At 38.3% G+C, this 22,128-nt stretch overlaps 1 protein-coding gene across 4 annotated transcripts in view; it reads left to right on the top strand.

The window, feature by feature from the left end:
- fam13b (family with sequence similarity 13 member B) overlaps window positions 1-22,128 on the top strand; it is a 71,398-nt gene that overhangs the window by 14,300 nt on the left and 34,970 nt on the right. For 3 of the 4 annotated variants that reach the window (XM_083915182.1, XM_083915183.1, XM_083915180.1), the window contains exons 2-6: window positions 3,755-3,901; window positions 6,776-6,982; window positions 12,478-12,690; window positions 14,073-14,250; window positions 14,357-14,501. In XM_083915182.1, coding sequence (XP_083771308.1) covers window positions 6,817-6,982; window positions 12,478-12,690; window positions 14,073-14,250; window positions 14,357-14,501 — 702 coding nt within the window. In that variant the 5' untranslated portion in view covers window positions 3,755-3,901; window positions 6,776-6,816. Of the gene's footprint in view, window positions 1-3,749; window positions 3,902-6,775; window positions 6,983-12,477; window positions 12,691-14,072; window positions 14,251-14,356; window positions 14,502-22,128 lie in introns of all 4 variants that reach the window. The other variant, XM_083915181.1, reaches the window with a different exon arrangement.

Genomic DNA, 22,128 nt, shown 5'->3' with positions numbered 1-22,128 from the left:
AAAAAGTTCTGGGGTTGAATACGCTGTCAAATTCAAGGGAAACACAATTTTGTACAAAATCAAGTTATATCAAAAGGTGTTTGGATTTTACTATCCAATAATGATAATAATATAATTTGTTTTGTTGGAAAAGACTACTATCCCTTACTATCCAAAAAAGGCCACATCAAACAAACGGCCCGTTTGGGAGAGGTGGGCTTCTGTAAAGCACATTTGCACATGTCTGAGCACGAGTGTGGCACGTGTACGAGCACGAGGCCTACGGCGGTTCTGAGGTAATTTTATGAGCCTGTTCGGACATAGAAAGTACCCTAAAGCACGGGGCACGGTACGGATGGACAGTGTGAGTGTGCTCTAAGGGCCTGGACACATCAGGCCAAGAAATATCTGTTTTCAGTCTACTGTGAAACTGGGAACTATCATGTGTACCCAGGTAATGCTACTGAGCTGACTAGTCGAGGTAGCAGTGAGTCTTGTTCATTTCGTTAGTCCTGATGAATGTGAATCGTACCAGAAAGAAGCTCTTGTTAGCCATGACTTGGCTTAAGTGAAAGCTTCCCCCATGTTGGCGAAACGGTTTTTCCTGCATATAGCTATCCATCATAGAAATGTATGGATTTTTAAGCAACCATGTACATTTGCTTGGAATTATACTTAATGTATTGCATGAAGAGCTTTAAATAAACAGCCCCTAAATGATCTTCATAAAAAAATAACCAGTTTTTAAAGAGCATTTGGTACAGAATCACACCTGAGCTGAATACCAAAGAAACGTGACATTCCCCTAAAGCTGTAACATGGCAGTCCAACCAAACACGGTAATAACATTTGGTGTACTTAAAAGGTAATGACAAGGATTTGGATGGACTGAATGAATGGTAAATGATTTATGATTTGGCTCCCCCCCCCTGCGCCCCCCCCCCCCACACACACACACACACACACACACACTTGTTCCTGTAAGTAGTTGCAATAGCCTTTTCCTTGTATCTGAAATATTTGAAGCATTGCACAGAGGGCAGTTTTCAGAGTTTATGGGATTTTATTTCCACATTGTAGTTGCCAAAACTCTTGGAAATGCTTGTAGTTGGTTAGAATTATTTGATTAAATCAGCAGATTGAACATTTGAACACGATGTAGTGTTCAAACTCATTCTCCAAAGATAGCTGCTTCGAACAGGTGAGAGAGACAGACGAGAGACGGAAATTGATATACAAGGAAATTTATGAAGTGACTCATCAGTATTTTACCTCAATGATACGCCAAATTCCTGCTCATCTCTACTGCTCTGCTTCTCTTGATGTAGAGCTGATGCCACTCGCCTAAGTACACTCAATGGCTTGTGTAACATGCAGAAAAAGGATGAATGAAAATGAAAGAAACAGAAAAAGGGGTAATAACAGAACAGAGTGTATTCTAGCAGAAAAAAACAAAAATAAAAGAAGGAAACTGGGCATAAAAACCTACCAAGGTTCAACAAGGTGCAGAGTACTGCAGAACGGGGACGGGCAACATGAATAAAAAAACAGGATTTTCAAAATAATTCTTCTAATCGATATGATGCACAGATTTTTAAGCAGTGTCCCTAAAAAAGGGGAATAAACGCACTGCTTCATCAAGATACAACACTTACAGTGTGATTGTTTAACTATTCCTTCATTGAATTGATTGATACATTATTTTTTATGTACACTTTATTTTATATCTTTCAACATGTTTAAGTTATAAATTACTTTATTTATGAACTAAACAAAACTGATTTTGTATCTCTAGCAAGTGCATCTTCTTCCTCACTCCCTCTCATTTTCTCTGGTCTTCTCCATTTCTTGTATTTTTCAGTCTTTCTGGCTCCATAACACTCTCAAAAGTGTGTTTTGGATAGAATATTTATAATATATTTATATATAATTTATAATATTTTACCACATGGCCACTATTCCCATATAGACCAGCTAAGCGCACAAGGACAGTTTCTCTCTTCACGCACACACTCAACCAACACACATTCACCCTTTCATTACATCTTGCATATACTTTAACACACACTCTTGTGGCAGACTCATCAAGTACACACACATTCACATCACTTATAAACCTTAAGACACACATGCACACACAGTCACAGGCTAAAATGGCAGAAATGAATAGGTACACACCTAACACAGATTCAAGTGACAGTTTGCTCACATTCACATGGGCATGTATGGACATGCAGGGAACACACATGAGCGCAGCTTTCTAGCCTAACTGGTGGAACTCAGTTTAGTTATTGTGTTCGTCCCCCAAATCCAGCTGAATCTTGGACAACATATCATCTCAAGCCTTGAAGAAGGAAGATGAGGTTAGAGAGAAATAAAACGTGAGACAAGAAAGAAGGGAAAAGGGGCATAAAAAATGAAGGAAATTATGGAAACACTAAATGAAAAGAAAAGAGTGCTTTGCTTTCTGAATGAAACTGGCTTTAGAATTTCTTAATCTGACATATTCATAGGTTTTCAATTTAGTGTGAAGGGCCCGCATGTATTTGTATTTGTATCCAGGCAGGATATGTTTTGTTTTTGCAACTAGCTGTGATGTTAGAATAAAAATGTTGAGAACAAAACGGTTGTGTTCAGATGTTTTAGCTTTATTTTCTTGTGCAAACTTTTGCTTTCATTTTGTGTCTCATTGGTCCTCTGCATCTAATGTGTGAAAAGTAAGCACTTTACTTGATTTATCGCATGAATTCCTTGTGTTGCAGTTGATTATAATTAATTAAATATGAATATTTTGTAAATAGTCTGCAGCCATTATGCTAAAGTTGCAAAAGGGATCATTTTGTATTGACATCTTAACATGGTGAATTTTATTTATCTGAGATTAGTGTGAAATGAATCACAAACAAGTATGTATTTTTAAAAATATTATTTTTAAGCAACCACTGCTTTGGTATGTGTGCATTTAAACTCCCAGAATTTAAATTTCATTCAAGCAGTATGCAACGTCTTCTTTCGTGGGTTATCTGTTGAGGTTTAATTCTCTGTAGGAAAAACTTGTTTCCTGTGGCTGTCTGAACACATGGGCTATCCTGCAGTCCAAGATCGCGGAAAGTTTGTGTAGCTGCTGCACAGAATAACTGCTGGTATGCCCATATGGCATGAAAGTAATTAATTATCTGTGTTCACATTGTGTTGTGTCCGTCTGTGTTGGCAGGTCCCATTTTATACATCTTATATTGTTTAATGTGCATTTCACAACTTTTAAAAAGTTTGCTCAATGTCAAGGTGTTTATGACACATTACTGATTATACCCATTGGAAATAAAGGCGTCTTTTGCTTATACTTATTTATTATTTATTTATATTTCATTCTGCAATTATATGAATGACTGACAATCACACAATTTGGCAAGAACCAAAATCCTTAAGCTGAAAGTAATACAATGTAGGTGACACCCAGTTATATAGGAAATGTCTGCTACAAACATAATATACGTCTCATGCACCAAAATATCATTCACACTTCAACACAGGTGTTGAGAACAGGAAGGATAAAAGCTCTAGATATAATTCACCTCCTAACACTGCATTATATTAGAACAGAAAGTAGCTTTTTGGATGTTTGTAAACATACCAGGGATTGTTACTTAACAGTTTCCATTTTTTCTCTCTCTCCACCTCTGTCTCCACCCTTTTTCTTCTGCTATTATCTCCTTTTCTTTTCTTTTGTTCCCCCTCCTCTTCCCTTTTCTCTCTCTGTCTCTTCTCAGTGTAGCTAGAAGTGATCCTGCAACAGGGATTAGCGGTCCGTCAATGAGGAACTACCGGCTCATCTTCTGCCACAACCTGAAGCAGCCATAGATGGTTTGGTGGTTCACTGGCTAGAGGCGGAGAGGATAGGACACACTTTCACTGCTACACGGTGAGTGCATAATCACACACACACACACACACACACACACACACGCACACGCACATACACATGCACATTCATTGCCAATTCACTTTGGAACAGTGAATAGATAAGACACACTACTTGTTTTTACTACTTGACTTTTTTTTATAACTGTGCTTGAGAACACACTGTAAATATGAATGCACATGAATATTTTAAGTATATAAAACTGCTCAGTCAGTTATTCAGCCCTTAACCCTCAACAACTACCTTGTTCGCTGCTCAATACCTGTTTGAAAGTAACAAGATGTAAGCTAGCTAGATTGGTTTCCTAGAGATGGATTCACCACTGTGTTGGCCTTTCTGAACAGCAAAAATCCACAGTCTACTCTCTCTTTTCACATTTCAAAATTGATAGAGTGGTGGTCTTTTTCAGGAAACCGTCTTTGACTAAATGTCAGTAGGACTATGGCATTCAGAAGCATACTGACGAGGAAACAGTCAAAAGTTTAATTGTATGTGAATTAACGTTATATAACACACCATTTTGTTTTGCAATTAATTACTAACAGCACATCTTCACTGAATATCTTGTAAGGATAAAACATGAAACACAATTCCTTTCTATCTGTTCAGTCGTGTCATCTTGTATAACAAGACCATAAATACAACAACAAACCGGTTTTGAACTGGTTGCCAGCAGGCTAGAGGAGCAAATAGCTGACCACTTCAAACAAGTAAAGAAAAATCCTGTCCGACCACCCCGTTATACTCTGCATGTCTGTTTTTGAGCAGTGCCCCTGTGTATTTCATGTATGTAAATGTTGTCGCTGTTTTGTAATTTGTGAATCTATGGTTGATCTACTGTTTTTTTTTAAAAAAGTCCCACTCCAGAAACATTTTAAAGTATGTAAACACTCCACTGCTATGATTAATGTTTTGCTTAACATGCTCAAACCTCATCAGAAAAAAAAAATTGAGGGCTGGAAGCACATTTACTATTTCTCCAACATTGGAGAAATTGAGGCTCTTCGGTGACTACATTCTAGCTTCTCCCCGAGGTTGTCAGGTGAAATAGCAGCGCGAATCAGGATGGCTAAACATTGGAGAGATTCAGCCATGTTTGAGCTGGCCTCAGACAGTAGGCGTTGGGGCAGCAGAGTCCCTTGGACGGATGGCCGACTCACAGAGCCCTGCTGATGTATGGCCAGACAAGAAGCATGGGCTGCCCACCGTCCACAGGTGATCCGTATTCATAGTTTTGCCATCCTGAATCCTTCGTCAGTCTAATACAGACTAAGATGCTGTGCACTAAAATTGGTAACTAGAAGACGTATCAGAATTGTAAGTGCAGTTGGCATCTTTTGTTAGTTTCTATTGTTTGTAAGTTTGAAACTGTCAGTGGCTGACAGCTATGATGACAGTCCGGTTTCTTTGTGTTTCGTTGTGTCGAAGTCGTTCCCTCGTCAAATAGTGTTTCACATATTAGACGGTGATTGATTCATGGATTAGTAACGTACCAACTAAAGCTTGCCTGGGATACTTTTGAATTTCAAATTTCAGAGAAGTGCAGAAGAAGACACTTCTCTGCACTTCCTCCTCCTTCAGGAGAGGAATGTGAAAACACCTCCAATTGACATCATTTGCACAGATACAAGTCAGTACAGTCAATGTCGGACACTTTAGAGGACAGAAACAACATTTTTGGTCGGAGGGGAGCTTTAAATTACCAGGCCAGTGTAGCTAAACTATATGCATGTTGTTATTGTAATTAATGGAAATACTTTTGTTCATTTGAAAGACCAATATTGTTTGAGATGTATGGTAAGCTGAATTTAATTGGAACAAAACCAGCTTGCATTTCTGATAAACATTTGGTGATGCTCTTCCTCCCCCAGTGAGTAGACTGGACACCATCTGCCACTGTTTGCATTCAGATTACTCACCAACCGACCATCATCAAAGTCAAGCTTTGAACAGAAATCATTGTAGCACGTTCCTCCTTGTTTTGCATCTGACTCAGACGTTCACAGCATCGCCTTTACATGGGAATGGCAGTGGACATTAAAAATACTCTTGGGATGGGAATTAAAGTAATGACCTTTAAATGATGATTATGTAAGAAAGAAAGTGTAAAAACAAGACTTTCACCCACACTGAATTGTGTTTATGTGATTTAAAACATTCCCTATGGGAGCAAATAGTTTTAAAAGTTGATACAATTCTGTTTTGATACTGTAGCCACTCTTTCATTTAGCACAGACAGGACACCTGCATCATAATCCCTGTCTGAAAGCATCACACCACCACTTTGTTACTTAACCTAATTATTAAATCAGTCTCTTTCCCCTCCTGTTGTGACTCCCCCAATGAATGGTACATTGAACCTAAATTTTGTAAAATTAAACTTGTCCAACCACACACTGGACCTTTGATTACAACCATGTCATTAATTTTTGGTCTAAATTTAGTGTTTAAGAAACACTGAGTGATGGGTCATAAATGTATTTAGTGTTCACTGGTCAGTAAACTTATCCCAGTCCAAGACACAATTAATTCAACATATACTCTTGCTCTTCTCCTCCTCCACCTGTTCTCCCCTTTCCACTCCTTCTATTCTCTCTTGGTTAAAAGTCGGCGAGGTTCACACACATAATGTGTGAACCAGCCACTCTCACATGTGTGAAGGTGTGGTGCTCATTTTGATTGCTTGTTAACAACAGAGCAACTATCCTTGGAACTCTCTATCTGTCTTCTTGAGTGATTTTTCTGGCTTGCAATGTGTGTATGACTGAATATGAAAAGTGTTGTTTTATGCTGCACTGCATCCTTCACCTAGGCTCTTATTTTGTAAATCAGTCCATCTCACTCTCCCTTCTGCTTTTATTTTTCATTCCAAAGACGTGAGGTCTTGGCGGGGTTGTGGTGAGGAGGAGGAGGCCATGAGGAAGAGCGTGTCTCCGTTGCCAGGCAACGAGGGCAGTAGCTCAGCCAGCACCACGCGTGTTTTTGGCGTTCCTTTGGAGGAGGTGACGCGCACACACACAATCAGTGGCCATGAGGTTCCTGCACTGGTGAAACACATCGTTGACTACATCGAGGAGCATGGTGAGTGACACACACACACACACACACACACACACACACACACACACACACACACACACACACACACACACACACAGTCATAGACGCAGTGAGACACCCTGAGACTTAAACCCCAAAACCAAGCCTCTTTTTTGCTGCCATTCATTGAAATTCAGGTGAAAGTTTTTTTTTACACTTTTGGGCTGCATGTCTTTCATATCCAGTATATGATCATCAAATCAGTATTCACAAACCTAAAATATCAACCGATGCTGATGATGCAGGTTCAACAATTTCAGTAAATTTAATGCCAGAAAAAAACAAATCTACAAAAATCCTCAAAGCCCAAAATCATAAAATCTTCTCTCAAAGTCTATCGTGATCTAATTTTAGATTTTTCCTTAGGCCGGCAGAATTCTTTGTATGTGACTAAAGCAGACCTTTCAAATTGTTATGTTCTCGTATTGCAGTGTTGGCATGCACCTACGTCTCTCCAGGTATTAAGAGCTTACGTTGTCCTGTAATTGCCCGCAGTTTAGTGTATTATAGTAACACTGGATTATATTTCATTCATCTCAGCTTTTGTTCTAAGCAAACATACTTGGAATTAGACAAAATGTTCTTTGGTGCCTTGTATCCAGTACAGTAACACATGGCTTTGAACCTTCATCGAATTCTACTTATTTTACTAGAAATGCAAAACAATAATGATGTAAAAAGAGATACTACTAATTTCAATCCAGCTTTGTGTCCTGGTAATATGGGCATTATGTTCAGAGTCAATTATCCGTTCCGCAGAGACTTCCACCACTGAGACAGTTTAAAGTTGTCATCTAAACACAATTCCCACATCCCCATGACGAGGATTGGGTACTGTTGACATTTGAACAGATATCGGTGCCTGGAATTTAATGCCAGTACAATAACTTTTTTCAGTACTTTAATCTCTGGTGTAATAACAACAATGTAATTTCAGTTGTAAAAATATGTTCAAACCTATTTATCCTGGTTACACCCAGCATTTGTTATTTAATAGAACATTTTACACTCCACACAAAATAAAATCCCTACCTAACTCCCTCTCCCCTCCCAAACTCAACCCTACAACCTTCAGCATGTCAGTCTATCACCAAGGCATATGGAGTTTTGCGAAGTGTAACTCCACATGTGACCACTTCAGGCTCACCACTCACTGTAACTTGAACAAGCTGCAGGGGTGACATAGTCTCCTCCTATTAGTGTATGTCGGAGCTGCACTGCTGTCATACAGAGGAGAGAACAGAGAATCTTGCCCTTAAGCACTTTTGGCACCAACTGATTAAACCTGAATCGTTACTCGGTAGTATTAACGTAATTTGGTCGGTAGCCTTAAAAGCAGAGTTCAATACCCAATCCTAGCCATGGCACAAACCTTGATTCAGATGGGTAAAATATCACTTTAAGATTTAAATAGGAAAGCAGGAAAGTTTCAGCCCACTTGAACTACACTATTCGGTCCAACTTATCACGTCAAAGTACATACTTCAGTTAAATCTGATTGCCTTCTCTAATGTTTTAGTAACCCAAGCACACCCTGCTGCTGTTGACTGCTCTTGCATAATGATAAACCAAAATATGTCATTAGAGGGGATCCACTTCGTGTGATAAGATGAACTCTGAATGCACCGGCAGACAGATCCACGGTCCGCTTCCTTCTACATTACATAACAGTTCTGTCAACTTCTGCTCCACTTGTGAAAAAAGAAGAGCTTAACAGTGAAGAGAGGAACCTACCAAAGTCCTGGCCCTGGGCCTTTCCCACATTTCTCTTCCAGCTTCGCAGAGCAGGAACTTCAGTCTTATAACACTGACTTTATAAAAGCAGGTTGGCAGTTCAGAAGGTTGCTCTGAAGGATGAGAGGGATAAAAAAAAATGTGACTTTTTGGAGGCAAATTTGAGTTTTTAAACTAACCAGCCACAGGTTGGGTACACAACAGCATCAGTTTTGTGTTACATAACCTATATAGCCCTCAGCCAGACACCTAATTAGTCAAACCTCATTATGATTAGGATGCATTGTTTGAACCCTAAAGAAATGGAGTCATTTGGATTTGTTTAACTTTTCGCCAAGAGGCAACCCCCGGGGCAGAAAAATTATGCCAAAAACTGCAATTCCATGGCCACTTAAAGCTGGATATACAAAAGCAAGTCAGTCTTCATAGACTCCCATGTTAAAATGCCCAACTTTACAGCATAAATAAATATGTTTACAGCCTAGTACAAAAATCTGGTTTTGGTCTCTATAGCTTATTTCCCTCTTCGTGACAATTGTACAAGGGGAAGAATTTATATATCACTCATCTGTTGAAATTACAGTATATTGAGGCTTAAAGTTCTGCATTATGCAATGCAAGCACTGCCAAGACGGCCGGAGCAACCCACAATGAGCTTCAGAAACCTACAGTATGGGTGACGTCATAAAGACTACATACATGTTTTATAGTCTGTGCTTGTTTCCCTATATCTCATCATATCTGGCCTGCAACAACATGCATGTAAAGATTAATTTGTAGAATTGATTTACTTTGTGTCTGACAGTAGAAACAATCTGATTGCTGTAAATGTGCAACCCACAATGAAGGAAAATATTAAATAATTTGCTATAATTACTAAATAAAGTGAGGTATCCTGAGAATCAATTTGAAATTAAGGTTGAGATTTAAAGATTACGAGACAGGCCAGTAGGACCCTGGACATACTGGATAAATCTACATATTATATTTAGGTATAAATATACAGTACATACTTGTTTCTCACAGTAAAACAATTAAGTAAAACAAGTGCGTTGAACAGGTGTTTTAATTTGGTCTGTAGGTTATGAAACTTAATCAGTACTTTAAGGCTGTCAAAACACACATCTGCAGTCACAAGCTAAACAATAGAAAAATCTTCCTTTCTCAGTCCTCTAATTGTGGCGCATGGTGTCAGTCACAAAGACATTTTCGTGTAAAACCTGTCATGTCAGTGGATTATTTTTTTTTTACTATTGGAATGAAGCTTCACCTCAATTCCTCTCAACTGACCAGTGAAGCAGGTTGGTGGTTTGTGAGACCTGGGGGCCGCTCGACCATATGAGGTTATGTAATAAGTATTTAATCCTCCCGGGCCTCTGCTGGCGTATTAATTATAGTGGTGCTGCCAATCCAGAAGTTATTCAGCCACTGAAAAGACCTTAATCACTCTTATTTGATTTGTGTGTGATGTCTGAGGTTTTAGTAGGAGCAGGGTGTTGGAAATACAAAATGAAAAGGTAATCTGATGTAACCCCTAGATTGGAATTGGAAAGCACTCGAAGGTGTGTTGGACCAAAGCTGTGCCATCTGTGACAGATTACAATATGAACAGGGACAGACTGCTTTAGCAGATATTTTAGTGTGAATCAAGGCTGAGCAATGTTTTAAATGAATCATTAATCAACAATGTGGTAAGGACATCGGTGTGATGTGCATGACATTGTGATGTGAAAAGTTAATTGATTTATTCAGCTGCACAGATTGTGACTGTGGACCCTGTTGCCACTGAATACTGTTCTGCATTCATGGTATTACATGGACTTGAAAAATTAGAAACTGTCCCACGGGACATTTTGTTGCAAGATGAGAAACCTAGGAGTTTATGGAAGTCAGGAGGAATCATCAGGGTGTCGTTTCATACTCTGAAAGCTACAACAATATCACTTAAACATCTTGAAACATTGCCTTTTATGTTTAAACCTCTCCGGGTTCTTTAGGTGGCACCTGTCTACTCTCTGCTGCAGTAGACATCATGACGTGTAATTAGGGTCCATGTAATGCAACAGGATAAGTGAAAAGTGAGCACTGGAACAGAAATCAATGACAGTAGGCTTAAGCTACAGTATGCTTTAAACTAAGTGGTTGTTGGATTATCAAAAGGCTATTTGTACTGCAATTATTGTGACCTTCCGAAACTGACAATCCCACTTCCTCCATGCAGCGATTGGTCAGGTGTTCAAAGGTATGCAGACAATAAAGGCTCAATAATGTCTTTTTTGCCCAGCCTTGAAATGTGGCCATTCAGAACAGGTATAAACACTTTTGCCTGTAGATATATTCAAACAGCTATACGTACAGACTACTTTGTTTAAAGCATACTAAACTCCTTTAGGATCTGCTGGTCAACCGTTTTCTTCTGGAAGCAGCCTGAAAATAAACCCGAAGCGGCTGAGCATTCTCACTTGACAGTGATGTCAAGTGTTTTCACTTTACACTGTAGTGGATTTCATTATTGTTACATGAAGCTAAGCGCTAATGGAACATCAACTTAATTGTACTTTGTACAAATCTGACCAGTAGTTGTTACAGAAGCCTCTAGTCGTAGTTGTTGTAGCTGCAGAAAACACAAATAATGCCTTGCAGGAGATTCATGTGACAACACAGTACATAATATGAACTAAACATTAGACAAGATGAACAGATATCTTATTATGTAAATGAGAAAAAAAATCCTAAAACTGAGTCATGCTGATGCCATCGGTTATTCCTGTTTAATCACTCAACACTCGAATGATAGCATTCAGTGTAGTCTTGCCTCTATATTTTTCATACTAATTAGGGAGGAATTCACATACACAAATGCATTTGTACACACAAGGATCCCTGTACTTCTATTCTTGTGTTGAATGTATGTAAAATAGGAGTCAAATTAATGTCCACATTGCTAAACCGAATAAGTTACCAGTTCATTCTTTGCAGGTTGCAAATTTCCCAAATACATAAACACGTCAGTCAGTCATTTATTTGAGAGTCCAGATTTACTAGACCAGTAGAATAAGCCACTGAAATATGTAAAAAACGAAAGACACCTTCATGGACATGATGCCAGGTACCAAATTAAACATTTTATGGATATACATGCAAGACAATCACATAAAAGTTGCAAATATCATAGTATACCTTTATAGTTTTTCAAGGAAGTATCATTTCTTAGCAGGAGTTAATGCACCAAAAAAAGATACACCAGTCAGATATTAGTTGCAGAACAAGCTGGCATTCCTATCTAATAAATCACTGTTTTTTTATAAACCTTTGGCTGGTATTAATGCCCAGCCTCAGTTAGAATGAGGTTTTGTACTTAGAGATTAAAGCATAAATGCAGGTGGCTTATTAAAAGAGCAGGGCTGTAATTAGTCCATTTTCCCATCAATGATGTAAACCTCAAGTCTGTGTGTTATGACTCTACATTGGCAGGTTGTGCAGAGGAATGAAATAACTTTTAGAAAACAAATTTCATCGGTTTGAATCATGTTTTCCCAGAAGAGAAGAATTCATGAGAAAATTATGAACACTCCAGATGTAATAAGAGTTCCAAAAATCATACATTAATAACTTTTGTCTGTCCTGGTACTCAAGGCTAGGTGGTGTATAAACAAGGACATTTGCCCAATAACCAAACCATCTCTAATGATCTAATAATATTCTGTATTTTTTTAAGTAATTATTGCTGTATGTGTCATCAGGTCACCTGGACCTGGAGGGGCTCTTCCTCGTTAACGGTAACGCAGAGCGCGTGGATTGGCTGCGCCAGCGTTATGACAGTGGTGAGGAGGTGGAGCTAGAGAAGGAGGCAGACCTGGCCTCAGCGGTCAGTTTACTCCGACTCTTCCTGCAGGAGCTTCCCGAGCCGGTCATCCCAACAGCGATACAGGGGCACATTCTACAGCTACACCAAGGTGTGTGACAGGAACTGCTTTACTTCTAATGACATTTCTCCACTCACTCATCCCACCCTCTTCCTCTTTTGATCCACTTCGAAATCAACAACTGATGTTTTCTCCTTTCGCTCTTTCGCATGTTGCAGAAAATATTTCCCTTTTTTTGCTACCATTTGTAGCCTAAAAGAGAGGCGATCATAAGTACGGAAAACACATTATTGTCTCCCATCATCTGGATTTTCATCCAAGTTTTGTGCTGCCGTCTTGGCCAGGCCACTCTTAGCAAAGATGTTTTTAATCTCAATAAGTTTTTTACCTGGTTAAATTAAGGAAATTGAAGTTGATTTTGTGTTAACGTGTTATAGCTGTGAACATGTAGAGTTTAGTTATCTGAGCTGTAAGGGACAGTGGTAAGATTACCAAATGAAGGGGAAACTGGCAAAAGCCAATGCATAGAAGATTAGCTGTCTTAAAACAGCACTGATGCACACAGTACATCGAATGCTTTCAATGTACATATGTGGGTATTGCATAAATAGACTTAGAAAAAATGTGACCCCTCCTTCCAACGGCAAAGGTTGTGTTTATGTTGCTCTCCTGTTATTACGTTTATGTTCTCTTCTTCTTTCATTGATAGATGTTTTTGCAAGAAAAACAGGGGAAAATGATCATGTGAATTGCTGGAAGTTTTTAAAAACGACATTAATTCAAATGTGATGATACACAAACCTAAATTATTTCTTTTTTAAAGAATAATTTTAAGATCCATGACCTTATTAACAGCCATCTTTACTCATTGTTATGTATAATTTATGATATTAACCAAAGTCAGACCAATCCAGGCAACACATTAAGAGGTGGATTAATACATGTTTAATGAAAGATGTATAATCACTTTCACAAATCTCCACTTCCCCTCTTTTCCCTGTCCTCTTTTGCCTCTGTTTCTATCACAGATAATCTATTCTAATCCCCTTGTCATGATGATGGTTGTTCCTGTTGCTGTCATGCAGATTACAGCAGTGGGGGAGTTTGCAAGGACTCTCCATGTCATGTCATTAATTTCTCATACCATTATATTCTATAATGGCACTACTATAATACTACATTTTCCTCCCGAATACCATCTTCTGTTTCACCTCATCTCACCCAGATAAATTTACATTTAATCTTATCTGTGGCTGCATATTTTCTTGACTAAGGTCAACTGTGAAGGAACACGAAGGTCTTGATCCATAATTCACTCCACATCATTTCCAAATACAGTAATGAAAAGGGGAATTGTAGCAAGATCGAGTACAGCATGTATGAAGCGTGCAAGCACCACTGGTAATGTTCTTTTCCAGATATTAATACTTAATGGTAATCATTAACAGTATTCTACTCTTAAACATCTCCAGATTACAGCAATGACGAGGATCTGTGTAGAAACTTGAAGTACCTGCTGCAGCAGCTTCCCCAGCTGAACTACGGCCTGTTGCGTTTCCTGTGCCGCTTCCTGGCCAGCGTGGCTTCACTTCAGCAGGAGAGCTGGAACATCGGGACGCTGGCTGCTGTCTTCGGACCAGACATCTTCCAGTAAGATGCCTACGTGCATTTATTCATCTATTGTAATTATTCAGCATCCTGCGGGAAGCAGCTGACAAGCAACACAATACACTGTTTTCTCGTCTTGTGTTTGCAGTCTGTCAACAGAAGGAGAGGACCTTCGAGATCAGGAGTCTGTCAGCAGAGTCCTGGCAGAGCTGTTAGACAACCAAGACGGTCTGTTTGATTCAGAGGACGATGACGTCTCCACCACCAATGACTACAGCTCCATCAATGAACAGGTACTGGCCATCACCTCTGTTTCTAACTTCTTCACCCTCTCCATAGCTCAGTTAATGTCTTTAAAACTGCGTCAGTATCTGCTTGTATATCTAGTAATATAAAAATAGGAAACATGTCACATTTTATGCATATGCTTTTGCAAAGGTTTTTAATTTATTACTGGCATCTCCAAATTTATTACTATGTCAATGGTGAAGATGTGAAGTTTATTTGTTTATAACATTTCAACAACAAGGTAATTCAAAGTGCTTACCATAAAATATTAAAAGCATAGGAAAGAAACACAAAGTTACATTTAAATAAAATAATTGAATACAAATAAAAACAAGCCAAAAATACAAAACTATCTTAGCAATTTACAGAATCACATACTAAGATCCCAGTTATTTAGTTAATTGTTTAATTAGAAAACATTGAAAACATTGGAAAGAAACAAATATAAAATTACATTCGAATAAAATAATTGAAAAATAAAGACAAGATTATCAAAAGCAGAAGACGCTTTCTGAAAAGGAATTTTCAATTATTAATTTAAATACCAAAGACGTCCAGTTACGAAACCACTTAAAATCCTCTTTGTCTTCTCTCGTTCTTTTTTTCTTCCTCTAATGGGACTGCAGAGTTTGGCATTTAGCTCTGCCATGGTCAGGCTTAAAATTCTTTCTGGGCTGATGGACAGAGAAAAACAGACAAATCCTATGAAAAGTGAACGATTCAATTTTTGTCATGCCATTAAGCTGTCAGTGAGCAAACTCACACCAGCCTTGTGGAAAAACATGCAAGATACAGTCATGAAATGTCAGAGGTCTATAGTTGAATCTGAAATAGTTATGGTCCTATTAAGGGGTGGGATAGTAATTGAGTAGAAAGTTGTGAAGGCCAGTACCAAGATTGTAGCCTTGATTGTTGAAATGAAATGGGTGAGATGAGGGTTGGTCCTATTGGCATTACTATTAAATAATGCATGAAATGCTCAGAATGTTAAAGCATTCGCAAGAATTAACGCAAGGTTGTGTAAATGGCTTTTAGATATTTGTAAGTATAACATGAACAAGCTACAGTAGGATTAAATGACTACATCCTACCTAGAAATAAAAATCTACTCCACAGTGAATCTGTTCATGCTGAGAATGATGTATTCTTCAGTAGGTCAGGTAGAACTTGTGCTGTAGAGTTATGTCACCACTCACTTCCTCAAGCTATTTTTTGCACAGAAAGTAATTCCATAAACAAAATACTTAACAAGAAGAACCCCACCTAAACACACCCAGAGTATGAATGTGGTTTGAAGAGCTTAACCCAAACCCACAAAGAACGACATAGTTAACATTTTATTTTACAGTGTCCTGATTACATTGTGTTATTATATAATGAAATGACAAAATCCAAATAATTACACTTGATCGGTATCTCACATGCCTTTCTGCTGTAATTCCTTTCACATTCAAGAGCACATTCTCCAACGCAGCAAGAACACTGTAAAGATCATGTTTAAATGTTGAAGTTAAAGGCTCGTTGTGAAAGTTAACTGCCTGCTTCAGTTTTAATGTGTCCTTCCTTCTTTTTTATTTCTTATTTGTTGCAGCCTCTGTAATTTAGTCTGTTCATAACTGACATCTCTGCGGTTTTGCTGGAAATGTCAATTTCTTTTTAAATTTCTGTAATCTTGAGTCCTTGGAGTCATTATGCTATCTGTCATATCCTTCCCTTATTCAAGAACAGAAATCGAGGCTCTTACAAAAGGTCTGGCTTGTAAAAGAAAGATAATTAGATTGAGATTAGATCAACCGTAGAAATAGAAGTAGAAATGTCCTCCATGCAGCTCTTTATTTTACAAATTCAGTTTGTTTGTTGTTTTATTATTAGATGGCTTGTCAGATGAATGATAATAAAACATATAACATTATCAATAGACAGAATAAGAGGAGGACGAGGAGGAGGAGCAGCAGCAGCAAGGATGGTGAGAAAAGAAATTCTGTGAAGGCAAATCAGCTGTGCACTGATTCCTTTGTCTTATGTAAGAGAGAGGCCAACAAAGTGGGTGGTTTAGAGAGGGAGAGGGAGAAAGAGCAGCCAGGAAGATGGGGGAGAAATGGCGAGAGAGGAGAGAGAAAAAAGAAACACAGGGAGGGAGAGATGGCGAGGGAGAGGAAGGATAAGAAAAGAAGCTGGTGATGATGTAACCATACAACTCACACCTCCAGCCCCTGCACTACACTGGGGAAAGCTCTCTGTGCGAACAAGTGCCCATGAAGGGGATTATATCCCACACACATGCTTTCACACTGGAGACACATGCTTCCGGGAACAGACTTAAGAGTAAGTCACAGAGGTTAGTTAAAACAATTCAAATTAACTGCACTTACACTTGCCATTATAAGAAATGGCAAGTGTAAAAGATGGATGGATATAAGCGCATGAAAGATGAAGGAGTGAGAAAGAAGAAGAAGAAGTTTGTTGTGTCATGGCATGTTTGGGCATACCTTTGAAACACAGTGAGGCTAGCACAGTGAGAAGTGCTAAACTAGGTTTTGGTTTGTTTGTTGGCAAAAATGGAAGTCGGTAGAATTATTGTTTAGGTAAGAGCGAGGCTGTGCCCGGACTTGTTGTTGCTATGAAGATACCAGTGGGTGTGTTTGTTTTGATTTACTGTTTGAAGACATTTTGCAGTGCCATGGTATCTGGACAAAAAAGGGAAAAATAACTCATTCACTTATTTGTTTTAAATAAGAATATAAAATGTCATCATGTCTGTGCGTTCAGTGCTGAGATAACCCATGGTAATGGCTGGACTCTGCACATGTTTTCTTCCACACAAGGCAGAAAACATACCAGATATAAACCACAACCACATTGCATCCTGTGGCATTAGAAAGCAGCTTGTTTCATTTTGACTCATACCTCTTGGAAACTGAGCAACAGGGCAGAACCAGTGTATACTGAAATATGAAAGGTAAGCAGGCTGTCCCATACCAATAAGATAGTCACTGTGTTTTTCTATTGTTGGCTTTGATGTTGGAAAAAGTGCCTTGTAGGCCTAATTTAATTTGGCCACTAAATCTTAGACCTCAATGCAATACATGTCTGTATCATGTCATAACAGTAATCTTACTAGTTTGGATCTAAGGAATCTTCCAGCATGTGCATGGCTGAAGTCAGAAAGAATGGTATTTTATGTATTTTTCCGGGGAAAAGAAACCCCACATACAATTGTAATCCAAGCAGTGCATCTTGGTTTATGCCAACTGCATGAATAATGCTATGAATATCTAGCAAAACTCTTTACAAGCAGCATGCGAGCAATTAACAATGAAAAGCCCCAGTCCTAGGAGTCGAAACTTCTTTTTATTCTATTCTTGTACATTGCAGGCCATTAAAACAGGCAGCATTATTCTCTAAATCAAATGGTAAAACTGAAATAAGGGATGTATTGTGAAAATGGGGCTGGTGTCCCTCACACTCATGATAATTAAGGCTTCAACGGAAAAATAGGTTTTCAAATCCATCAGTGAAGCAGCCTGTGAGAAAACTGAGAACACTCTCCATAGTTAATGCACGTCATGTCTGAATATAACCATTACGTAATGGCCACCAATGTCTGAATGATAAAAAAACACTCACTTTTACAGATAATTAAAGTTGGCAATATTGCATAGATCATTTTAGTGTTGGACAGGATGTCTACTGTCCTGTTGATTAATGAGTCTCTTAAAGACAGCCTTATTTTTCCTGTTGGTCTATTAGTGTAACCTTGGCAGATATATGAATGTGTCGTATTGCTTTGCCTCTTAGTCAAGTGCTTCTTGCGCTGAGCCATGTTTGCGATGCCACCGTGAATGCATAGCTGTACCATGGACTATGGATTTACACTTATGTCACCCTTTGACACACAGATAAGCTGTTGAACAATAACCTATTTATGCAGGAACATGGAGTTGTTTGAGGGGGAGGTGATGGCGTAGCCAGACAGTAAGGGAGATGTATGATATCTCTGTAATGGGACATTTAGTATGATCACACCTACACACATTCACACCTTTTTTCACATGGAAACACAAAACCCCAGTGCTGATTTATTTACTGTGTGACTACATTTTATGAGTGGTTGGAAAGAATCTGAATGTCTTTAAATCTTTTTCTAATTGGAGGTTACAATAAAAGAAAGGTCACACAGCCCACTCTCTGCAGGAACTTGGGCCGGAAGGCTTCTATCTAGTGAACTGCTGGAAGTAAACAGTACAGCCACGTGAGCAGGAACACACTGAGAGGAGAATAACTTGAACAATTTTGACCTTTTGTACTCAGACTTTTATATTTCAGTGCCACATTTCTGGCACTTGAATGATGAAGTGTTTATTTTAGTCACTTACATTCACACACTCAATTTGGAGGCCTTTGTGTTTGATTTCTTCTCAAAGTGAGATATGAGACTAGTGAATATGAGATTAGTCAGCTTATTTGGTTGTGTAGTAAAGTGCAGCAGGGCAGGTAGTGATTTGGATTATTGAAACATTAATCATCAAATATGCTTGTCAGTAATGGGCGGACACAGGCTGCTTGACTGAATGTCTGTAAACCAAAACCAAAGTAAGTCAGCTTCTCTGCGTCAGCCGGCACATGTTCCCAGTCCAGTCTGTCAGTGAACAAATAAACATATTAATCACAGTAATTAAATTGTAAATCTGCCAGTTACTACATTGCTTCTTTATTTCCCCCTTGTGCATAGAACTGGACCTAGTAACAGAGGCCAAGGCTGGGACATTGTGTTTCCAATCTAACAAATGAAATCATAAAATGAAGCCCCGCATTTATACATACACAAATACTTCCCATGTAGATTTTTCCTTTAAAAAGTATTTATATTACATCTTCATATGAACGGTTGAAATCATCCGCAATTAGGTGTGCAACGGTTCAACAAGCTCACGGCTCTGTTGGTATTGTGGTTTTTGTTTTAGGTTTGGTTTGTTTTGCCGATTGGGGGAACAAAAAACATTTCCAATGTTCTTTCTGTATTTTATCGTTTGTAAGATAAGATTTTTCTTCCATCCAGAGATTTTCTATTCTATTCTTTTAAATCAACAAATATTTTTTCAAAAGTGTTACTCTACCCATTTATCAGACCAGAAAACCTGATTAAAAGATGATGGTGAATCCTTAAACGTTACATTTTTGCCTCCACATGCTTTCCCTGCTGATCTCTACACTGAATTGTTGCCTCTTCTATTAGGGGAAAATGAAGGGAGAATCCTGCATGCACACAACCTTACAATTTATTTGTTCTTCATGAAAACGTAAAATGTGCAAACTGGGCCCAGAGTTTATGTACTGAAAGCTTGTTTTTGGTTGGTTCAGGTTGTTTTTTTACAGTTGGGTTTTGTTTCAGTCCACAACTGGATAAATCTAAAAGACCATGCAACTTTGTTTTTGCAAAAATCTTCCAAATAAGAAAAAGTTCTTTGTCATCTTGATGTTTTTCTAAATGTCAAACATGGTTAAACCAGTGAAACTCCAGAACGCCTGTGTTCTTGGCCCACTAACAGTTCAGCTAGTGTTGTTTTCTTCGTTTTCCATCCAGAAACTCTGGACCGGACCGCCCTGGAACAAGACCTTTTGTTCCAGGTCGCTCTCGGCCTCGTCTTTTCACCCACTTGGGCTCACGCACGCACGCACGCACGCACGCACGCACGCACGCACACACACACACACACACACACACACACAGACCATACACAGATGTACTCTTGTACCACATAATACACAGTAATCACAAAGCATCTTATTTTGTAAAACTAAACAAAGATTTTTGAGTTAACATTATAACACATTTTCCACAGTCTTTAATGACGGGATTGTATTTCTAGCTCTATGAATAACCATGTCAACTTTATCCTGACGGGATAGTTGAGATGGTGTATATTCCAAGGTTATATTCATGGTATCATCCATTCATATTACTTGTGAATAGCTTTGAATTAATTTCACATGATGATGCAGATCCTACTTTCAGTCAAGGCCCTTAGGTCCCACAGTCCAGAACATTTTTATTCTGCTCATTAAATCTGGAATATTTTTAAACAGAAAGGAAACTGATCTGGATGATGATAGCAAGAAGCTGTCTAATGATTTTATATTATTTTCCAAGGCTCTGTTTGATTTAATGTAGTGGAGTTAATCCCTACCTTAGTCTAATCTAGATATCAGTTTAAATAATTGATTAAAATGATAAAACTTTCTTCTGTATTTATTGTTGTTGTTTTAATAAATCAACCAGTGGTGTTACAGTTATAGGCTACTTGTCTAAAATCAATAGGATGAATGAACCATGATGATTTCATTTGAACAATTAGTACTAGTACATTACATTACAGTACATTAGTACTAGTTTTAACCACACTAAATCCATTATAGAGAGCATTTTCTCAGGCAGACAAACTTACTGACCTCTTTTATTGTCATTGTTATTTATTCTAACTATTTAAACTATTTTATGTTTTATATCTTGTACATGGATTGGCTCTTATGAGCTTTGTATTTATCGTAAATCACTTTGTTACTTGTTTTGAAAGGGGCTATATAAGTTAAGTTAATATATACAGAACACACACTAGGTCCAGAATGGTTGTCTGGGGGTGTGGTGATAAATCATTATTTCTTAGCTCTTCATTTTACAGACAGCTACACAAAGATGAACATCATCTTGGAGCTCATATTTTCAGTTGAATTTGAGAAGCTCCTTAATGTTGTGGTTATAAGGAAAATATATACAATGAGAGAGTAATCTCACACACACACACACACAAACACACACACACACACACACACACACACACACACACACACACACAAGAGTCTTGTGAGTCATCCTCCATAATCTGCACTTGTGACGATGCAAGAATTCCCTGACAGCCAATCAGAGCTCCTGGAATAGAGGTGTTGCCATAGCAACGGAACTGTGACAGCAGCAGATGGGTTTGCTGTTGAGAGCAGTGAAGTAGAGAGGCGGAGCAACAAAGAGAATAGAGATGAATACAACGCACGAGAAGAAAGTCTCATGGTGATGAATCTCGTTCATGACCTTTTAACCCTTGTTGCTTCTCTCTAGAGTTTTTAACTGACACTTGTTGCAAAAAATATATAGCATGAATCACTAGTGTGTTTTGTCAGTTGATGATATTACAGAACATATATCGAGAGGAGATATTTATCATTAGTAGTGATAAATATCTACTGCTACTAACCCAAGAATTTCTGTTTGAGTCTTGTTCACAAGCGGTCGGTATTATGATTAGTTATTTCTGTCTACATATTAACTTCCCTCCCCTTCTCTCTCCAGCATCAACCTCCCGTCTCTCTTCTCTCTTCCCTTCTTCTTGAACTATACTGGAACAGTTTTGCAATTTATATATTTTTTTTTATTACATCAGAAAGTTGCACAATTTCACTAGGTATATGGAGGTTTTAAATTCATGTGTAAAAAACCTGTCTAACCTGTTTCATGTGATCTTTCTGACAACCATCAAATTATCAAATGCCATTTTTCCACAAATGGGTCTTTCTTTCATTGTCTTTACTCTTCGCAACAAGTTAGTATAGATGCAAAAATCAATAGACACTTACTTGTAC

The sequence above is a fragment of the Echiichthys vipera genome (genome assembly GCF_963691815.1).
Source record: "Echiichthys vipera genome assembly, chromosome: 6".
In the NCBI taxonomy this organism is placed as follows: domain Eukaryota; kingdom Metazoa; phylum Chordata; class Actinopteri; order Perciformes; family Trachinidae; genus Echiichthys; species Echiichthys vipera.
Note: the sequence above shows the minus strand (reverse complement) of the source record. Positions and strands in the feature narration are given on the sequence as shown.